Source organism: Styela clava, chromosome 11, assembly GCF_964204865.1.
Source record: "Styela clava chromosome 11, kaStyClav1.hap1.2, whole genome shotgun sequence".
In the NCBI taxonomy this organism is placed as follows: Eukaryota; Metazoa; Chordata; class Ascidiacea; order Stolidobranchia; family Styelidae; genus Styela; species Styela clava.
This window is the reverse complement of record NC_135260.1, coordinates 4,136,910-4,146,201: the sequence shown is the minus strand read 5'-3', so window position 1 is coordinate 4,146,201 and position 9,292 is coordinate 4,136,910. Positions and strand designations below refer to the sequence as shown.

General features: G+C 37.0%; 1 protein-coding gene across 1 annotated transcript; it reads right to left on the bottom strand.

The window, feature by feature from the left end:
• Positions 1-2,578: 2,578 nt before the first annotated feature.
• Positions 2,579-9,003, bottom strand: LOC120348093 (uncharacterized). The gene is made up of 6 exons (XM_039418209.2): positions 8,898-9,003; positions 8,319-8,379; positions 6,568-6,636; positions 5,428-5,609; positions 4,302-4,403; positions 2,579-3,542 (listed from the first exon to the last, which is right to left on the bottom strand). The coding sequence occupies exons 1-6, from the start codon at positions 8,997-8,999 to the stop codon at positions 3,402-3,404; spliced, it is 657 nt and encodes a 218-aa protein (XP_039274143.2). The 5' UTR covers positions 9,000-9,003; the 3' UTR covers positions 2,579-3,401.
• Between the last annotated feature and the right edge of the window lie 289 nt (positions 9,004-9,292).

The window sequence follows — 9,292 nt, the reverse complement described above, 5'->3', positions numbered from 1 at the left end:
AATGTCATTGGTATATTATAATCATAAGCGGAGAGATGCTAAAAATAACTAATAAAGAGCTGAAGCCGCAACCTAAATTTATTGAAAGACGGCATTATAAAATAACAAAACCTAAAACGGAAGATAACACCGTGAGTTTTGTTTTAGCAGACTCGCGACAGATTAAAAACGCTTTTTTAGACTTTGTAAATCACAAAATTTGATGTTATGTCAGGTTTTCTTCGGGAATTGGATTTTGGGATTTTTCAAACGGAGTCGGTGTTGCGAGAGCGGCTCAAATTTGTCGAATTCGTTAAATTGCTGTAATCAGTCACACTGACAAACAATCAGTCATGATTATAATTTAATCGGGACGGGCACAAATGTCTTAATCTAACTACCGGCACCGGTAGTAGGTATTCTCTTTTGTGGGCAGTACGCATTGCTTATAATGATGACAGCGTTGTTCAGGATATACGGTAGTCCACGAGAGCTTCATTTACTAGACTTTGTTTCTTTGTTTCTCATTTCATTTCCGTGGATTGCCTTGGTAATTTTGAGTAGTAGCCTAATGATTTCATATTGTCGTAAGTCGACGCAGGTTACATTGAACACAATTAAGCTAATAAAAAGGCATTGAGTGCTGAAAAAACAATTCAAATTTTGACGAATCTCAAGATCGCAGAAATACGATTACAATTGATTTGAAGTTGGCAGTCCAGCACGAATTTAATATTCTTTGAAAATAGTAATCTTTCATATTAGTAATTTCGACTCAAAGGCGAGTAACGATGAACAGTTCAATTATTATGACACGACATTTTAAATACTTGCCATGGATAGAATATTTTACGCAACAGAATACTCGTTATCCAGTGAAAAATTATATTTAACGATTTAACGAGTGGCCTAATCGCGAAGAATGTTGCGCGGGAATTTTCGATTTCAATTTTGAACCCCCTCTCCCTTCTGCACTGACTGACTGCGCTTCTGCTTATATATAATGCCATATTCGAATTACCGCCTCGTTTCCATATTTCGACGCTACTATTGTCAAATTTTATTATTTTCTTTGGACAGTCATAAGATTAGCCAAATTAGTATTTTGATAAGTAATCGAATAGCTCGCGGAGCCTCTAGTTTTCTCTCACGGAGCCCTGGGGCTCCGTACGGAGCACTTTGAGAACCTATGTACTATGGCGTCGTACAAGTCGACACGTGTACCTGCAAACTATGTAGGAATACCACGTTTATTGCACATAAATTAGTAACTGCTTGCAAAGATCCACAAAGCAAAAATCTAAAACCGCCAAAATTTTACATTGCGTCACAAAATATTATATTTTCATATGACGTTTTCACATGTTTTTTTAACCGGCCTATGTAGGAGCGGCCTAGGAGAGGGCCAAAGTCAATCAATCAATTCAATCAATTTTATTTCGGTCGCTCTGGTATGAAACAAAACAACAACAAACGAACAAACACAAAAATGATAAAACGCAGAGGACCTGGAGGACGGGCATAACTTAAAGACAAAGTTAAAAACGTGAAAATACGCTCCCGTCCCCCAAAAACAGTCAAATAACACAATAAAAAATAAAAATACACAATACAGAATCGGGCAATTACTTCAAATAAATTGGTTCAATTATGCAAACACTGATCAGAGAAAGAACAGGGCAGCAGCAGCCGCCATGGGCAGCACGTTTTATGGGCGAATTTGTTGCTTAGTTCCATTCTATGTTTAATTAATAATAATACAAACATTCCACTCTTACTTAACCTTCAATTTTTTATTCTCATGTATAACAGCATAATAATTTGTTTTTCTTGAAGTTAGGTATAAGGGGCATCATTATTAAAACTCGTTTTGGGCAGCAGAAAAGTTTGGCACGCCTCTGGGCCGATGAAACACTCATCCTTCAAACATTAGTTAATAAAATTACCGGGCTGAAAACATCACAATTCACATAAACATATCGTTTGTTGCTTGCGTGTCCAAAGCATATAGCAGTAATTTATTTAATTCGTCTTTTAGATGTGTCCGTGAATAATAAAAAAAAAGCAAAATCCTCGAAATACCTTTATTATGTTTTTGTTGTTCTTGTTGGTATTTTTTTTCTTACCGTTACGATAAAAATCACTTTCCTCGTTAACTCCTCGACTAATTGCTCCGACATTTTCAGTGGTTAAATATTGTATTTTTCTATAAGGTATTCCTAATTTTATTTATTTCTTTAGACTTTGTGGGATCTGTCTTTATGCGCGATGTCGTCATCATAAATTGCGCACTGTGTGGCGGTTCCGCGACAGCGTTAGTCGTGAACTCTGCTGTACCGGTAGTGAATGCAAACCCGTACTGCTTCGTTTTGGCTTTCGTGTCTATATGTTTAAGCATCGCTCTCTTGTTTAACAATCCCATCAATGCCTAGTTGGTAAAAAATAACCCGAAATGCAGATTGAACATCACAGCTTCATATTCACCTCACCCTGGGTGTAATAGACTGAAAAACCCATTGTCCTAAACTTTAGGACCTAAAGATTGGTTTCCCCTTCTAAACGTAAGTAAACCCAATCTAAGAAGCCATGCTAAATTGCCAACCCTGATCGACAAATAACACAGAATGTTTTGTTTGAGAGAATAATACTACGTCACTTGGAGAACAAAAAAATGAAGAAGTAAATACAAAAATCAGGAATTCTGTTGATATTTCAAAGTAAATGCTACTCAGTTAACATACATCATGAATAAGAGTCATCAGTCAGCTTTAATAACTTGATGCGTAAAATGAAATATTTGAAGCTACGGTGCAGATGCTAAAGTTGAAATGAAACAGGTTAATAATGAAAACATATTGTACGATGTGTGATTAAATATCTATTCAACGGAATGTAAAATGAATTATTTTTAAGCGTAAGATTGAAATAGCGCATGATTGCCACCAGGTATATTCATGTCGAAGATAAATGAAGCACAACCGGTGTATAGCAGAATGATGTAATTTGCCGACGTTTCGAATTTGCATTCAGAAAAACTTCATCAGGGCATGATATGAAAAGCGCACTATCGTATATATGTGGAGCGGAAAAAAGAAAAAAAATTCAGATTTTTCACGCCATGATAAATTTTTCAGATCTTTTACGCCATGATAATTTTTCTTTTCTCTATTTTCTATATATATGATAGTGTACTTTCCATATCGTGCCCTGGTGAAGTTTTTTCTGAATAGAATTTCGAAACGTCGGCAAATTACATCATTTTGCTATACACCGGTTGTGCTTTATTTATCTTCGTAAAATTAGTCGTAAATTAGCCGCAAACCCGACCTGTAAAGCCACATTGTCTCTGATCGAGTAAGGAAGGCTATGTCGGTGTAGATGGAAATATAAATATCAGTTTTAATTTGCTTGTGGTTCCCGTATCATCGTGGGGGCATCGGAGCTGTTGGTTGTGGAGTCGTTGAAGGATTCTGAACAGTGGAGGTTGTTGTCGTACCGATTGGTAGGAGCGGTGTGTTTTCTGATGTTGTAGCGGTTGCCTCTGCGTAGGGCGGCGGTAAATCCTAAAAAATTGATAGTACATTCATTGGTTTCAAAAAATAGCAATGAAATATTTTTGGGCCTCGTGTAGTATTGTACCACAATAACTTCAGGTGGGCGTGGCATAACATGGGCGTTTTGGATGAACATTCGTATATTTTAACGGGGATGATTACGTCACTATGGCATCGTAGTGACGTAATTTTTAAATGGCGTAGTCAAGTTGTGATTAGGAATGCCATTTTCATGAATTGTTACGCCAATCCTACTTGAAGTACTTGTGCCTAATAAACTACATCAAGTAGAATCAAAATGGTGTCTCTTCGTGACTTTCAATCCTAACCGCACCCAGTAAAGCAGTCATTAATGTAACTACTCTAATGTTTACTGTATGAAAAATATTGTGTTTTCTGGTGTTGTAGCAGTGAGTCCTAAATATTGATTGTATCTTCAGGGATTGTTATAAAAAGGGCAAACGTTCAGGTACTGCTGCTACACTTTAACTTGAGATATCTATCAAGCTAGTACTATAGCGCGAGATTTATTTCCATATGTCGCATACCCAGGTGTCGGCTTAAACTAAAATGTTAAATATTCAATTTAAGTCAAGTGCAAATAAGATGATTATTGCTAAGTTGAACGTATTGAAATTGAGGCATCGGTAGACATCGAGCTATAGTATTAGTGTGTTCATTTTTCGCTACTGTGCTCTGAAATAAGTTCAAAATATGTCACTAAGCGTTAGATCTTAGCATCTATACATCATATACCTTACTACTTACCGGATACGTGTCTGTTCCACCGCTCGGACCCGCAGACCCCACTGGTACCGTACTTGTTGTTGGATAATAAGGCGGAAGCATAACCGCACGGTCCCGATATTCCTGAGAAAAAATGAAAAACATTTCAAAATTAAATATTCGGTCTTTGAGTGGTAACCGGGTTGGCTTTTTATAGACAGAGCCTGACTAGTCCGGCAACATTAACCCTGACGCCAGTCAGAAACACCAGAGCAAGTTACCACCTTGTATCGAAAAGTTATATTAGAAACAAGTTTGCTGCCATTTTTTCGTAATTTATCACCAATCTGCGGAGTATGTCATGTTGAAACTCAGGACTCGTCCGAGTCACTTCCAATGTCGTATGAGTACGCCATGTCTTATGATGGACGGCTTAAGTATTATTGTTCAAATGTGATCTTGAACATGTTCGAATGAATGAGATTCACTAGGATAGGATAGGATTTACATATTTATCCCGGGGGAGAGGAAAGCCGATAAGACGGCTTATCCATATGGCTAACCACGGCCTCTCGTCCGGTTACCATTCCAAGTCGGGTATGGAATTAGTTATATTGTTTGTTTTCGGAAGCATGGACTTGGTGGTGGAGGAAGCCGTAACCGACCAGCGGTTACGTGAACCACCCAACGACGACGAGGAGTCCAGCAATCCTCTCGCACAAAACCATCCCTGCATGGGATTCGAACCTGCGAACCCATGCAGAATAATTAGAGGTGCGGTGGCGAGCGTATTCCTAACGCTTAACACTAATGTAACACTAATGTAATAACGATTTGCCACGGACTTTTAATTTGCTTGACCCGACTCTATTCGGTTGAAATCGAAAAATAGCATTATTGAATGATTTTGCAGACACAATCGTTTGGAAGTGTGTAAAATAATGTTTTAAAAATGTATAATGTATAATGTATAATAATGTTTTTAGCAAAGCAAGCTTCCAAGCACAGGCCGTATTAGACCCAAATACCCTGATTTGTTTGGCACTATATTGGACATATCAGACGATCGGTGAGAGACATTTTTCTTCGTACATAATTTAGGAAAAGTTTTCTTATAAATGGCAAACATCATAGCAAAATCATACGAGAACGCGATTCTGCTACCAACCTTAAACGGATCATCCACGTCAGCGCTGCTCTGCGTTGAAAATCTTCTTCGTATTCCGTCACGAATTGCAAAGAACGGACTCACTCTTCCTGTGCTGTTGTAATCATCATTGATACAAGTACAAAAATATCCAATGCATGAGAATAATGCGCCCAGAACAACTAGAACTACAACCCAGAACCCTGGAATAAAAGTATAAGGGTAAGTATTATAATAAAAATTTACGGATAATATGTTAAAGGGAATATGTAACAACTCATAGTTAATCAAGATAATTTATTGTTGCTGGACGGTATGAACACCTTGGTGTGGACACGGGACGCGTGAACGCAGTTCCAAATTGGGTACTCCCGAAGTATGTTAACCAAGATGGCGGGCAGTGGAACGAAATATGTGTACCAGGTTAGAGTTAGGCCATAATTTTATTTCAATTTTCCTCATTTTAGTTCTATTACGAGTTCGGGGACTAGCCAAGTGACTCCCGTAGTATTTGTACCTGAAATTATGGCCTATCCGTAACCTGGTACACATACTACGTTCCGGTGTCCGCTATCTTGGTTCACATACTTCGGGAGTATCATTAATTGTATAGTTTTCAAATACATCGGAGGATAATTATGTTTTCAGGATTGTTTCGACACTGCAGAGTAGCTTATGTGGCCGTTTGCAAATTTCTACACTAAACACGTTATTTCAAACTGATTGCAGGAATGATGATCGAGAGAATGTTTTAAATTCGATATATTGAGTTGACGTTTTTCTCCACCTTGGTTAAATATGGAATTCTATAATTGAATTTCACTCTGATTTCTATTTCACAATCAAAAGTATATTTTTTCTTTTTGTTGTTTACAAATCAAGGAAAAGAATTGGCCATTCAAATGACGGCGATTTGGAAGAAGGTGCACCGCTTCAAACTCTAGGAATAGACCTTCCATCGCGCATATACTCGTATGATTACTCTGTTTAATTCTAGATTAAATCGAGCAAGCACAGGGATTCATAACTCTCATATGAAATTTCCAATCAAAGATTTCAGCAGCTGGTCGAGTCCTATGTTTATAAAACGGCAACTAAATCAGAAATGTTCTCAAACTTCTCTGCCAAGTTCATTTTTTTAGAATAAATATCAATACTTACACCATATTTTCCATATCGAATCCCAACAGCAGTGGCCATCTTGAAACCCGCAACAATATGCTGTTATACCTAAAAAACAAGCAACTTAACAAGTATGAGTTGATACGTGGAGATAATATGGGGATAATCATAAGAAGATCCTCCCCCCAAGTGGGTTCTGGGGGGTGGGGGAGGTGATCTTCCTTTGATCCTAATCTAACCCAAGCTAAGGCCGTTAGGGAACGACCTGGAAAGATTTTAAATTTTTTAATTTTTCTCTCAAATTTGCCAACGTTCGCGGAGCATCAGTATCAATTAGCTATATGTTTTCCTATCCAGGAACGGAAGCCGAAAGAAAAATATTTCCTTAATTATTTATAAAGCGTTTCCAAATGAGTTCCGTTTTAACTTCCAGGAACTTTTCGAGGCATATTGATAAAAATGCAATTTGAAGCTTTTCCGATTTCAAATTTCGTCGTTATTATAAAGAGCGCAAACGCGAATTTGTCTGCTCATATCTAAAATGCAAGTAATTGTCTTTTCGTGATTTTATATTTTATTCAATGAAATATCACAGTGGGGAAAATAAATTCAAAATTGACAGATAATTCCTCGTTGCAGCATTACATCGGAGTGCAGGAAAAGAAATGTGAAAAGCGGATCTTTTATACGAAGCTCACCCGCGAGTGCTCAAAAAAAAAAAAATGAATAATTATTAAAATAGGGTTTGAATTGGGGGTTAAGAATGCAGATTGCACTGAAAATTCAAATTTTTAAATCATTCCTACCCGAATCAAAACCCCAACTAGATAATTCCTAATTTGATATTTTAAAACATGGCGTGGGTGTTTTTCTCAAATTTCACGTTTATGCATTAGTGGTGGGAGTTGTGTACAGAACATTCGAAATAACAAAGGATGAGTAGGTGCCATTAGTTGTTTTTATACGACTCATAATCATGCGATTGAAGCCAAGTATAAACATCCGCACTGACATGTAAATGTATGAGAGTAGATAGTCCAGGACACAGCCAAAACCGAATATTTTACTGTTCTGAACACATTCTAAAAAAATATTTTCGAATGTATTGAATGCATTATAAATTGGGGCAAATTCATGTTGAAATTTACATAAATCACTATGTCTTCACACGTTGATCCCATTCAAAACGACATGAATATATTGTCAATGTTTTCTCGGTTTTGTTTGTTATTAGTTGTATGTTTTATATTTAATATAATGAATTTCGGGACCTCCAGAAGTACCCGCACCAAGATGGCGCACAACCTGAACATAGTATGTGTGTATCGGTTAGGATTAAGGCTGTGCGACATCTTGGTGCGCATACTTCTGGAGCACCTAATTTCGAATGTATTCGAATATTCGATTTGTTTTAACATCCCCGAAATCACTACCACTGGGAAAGAGACTTTAACCTGGAATTTTGACCTGCGATGTCGTCATAGTTGAGTCTACGTAAATAGGCAAACTAAGACCCGCTTAGTCTTTGAACTCGTAATAGAACTAAAATTAGGAAAATTGGAATAAAATTATGGCCCAACCCTAACCTGGTACACATACTACTTTCCGCCATCTTGGCACACATACTTCGAGAGCACAACATTTTTGGCCCCTGGTTCAAGAACATTGCCCACCACCGGTCTAGCGCAACCAACCTTCGCATGACAAAGATGAGAAATTTTAATTCAAGGCAAGTCCGTGAGTTATTTGAAATCAATGAGGCAAATTTTAAATCATTAATCAATACTTACCGTAACAAAAGCGAACATGTTGACCAAACTCTGGCAAATGTGATCCGCAGAATACGTCAGCCTGTGGTAACGAACAAGAATAATAAAAGTTTATTTAATAGAGCTGAGCATTTTCGAATACCTGATGAATACCCAATCGAACATTATTTTTAAATCAAATCTCGAATACTTGGGAGACAATGAGAAATTCGTAAATGCATGTGACTATTTTATTGTGATTGGTCATGTCAAAACATGAATTACTATAACATAAAATATCTAACTCAGACAGATTGCTGGGCGTTCACACCCAATACAAAACACGTTTTTACCAATATCTCACTACAGAAAATAGTCATACGTCAGAATTTCGTTAAAACAATATGGCTTCGGTGAAAAACAAATTGGGTAATTCTCGACCATTGGCGAAAAAAACAACGATGACGGTGACAAAATTTCGCTCTGAACCGATTCGAATAATTTACTATTTGATTTGATTCAAATATTCGTGCACAGCCCTATCCCTTGAAAAAGTCTAAATGGCAATCAAAACACTTTCTTGCGTTCCAAGTCATTAATATAAAGTAGTTCCATACTTACCAAAGTGAGTCCAACATATCCAAATAAAAGTAATATTATCCTGATGATATCATCACATTTCAATACTGATTTCCTGTTTTTAGTGTGACTATTGTAATACATTATATTAACTGTAAAAGAATTTGTAAAATGAAGTGAAGGCGACAATAAAGCAAAGCGGTGACATCTCAAAATCAAATGATTTTGTGAAAGTGAAGGGAATGTGAAAGAAACCAAGGCAGCAGCTAAGGCCAATAAATAAACAGGAGCAAAGAAGTGACTGGAAGCATCTGGCACCCATCAACAGCCTAAACCTAAATTCATTTCTTTCACTACCAAGATGCGTATTGAAATTAATTGAGATTGATATATTCTATACTTGAAGCGAGATTATGACATCGATTTTTTGTATTATG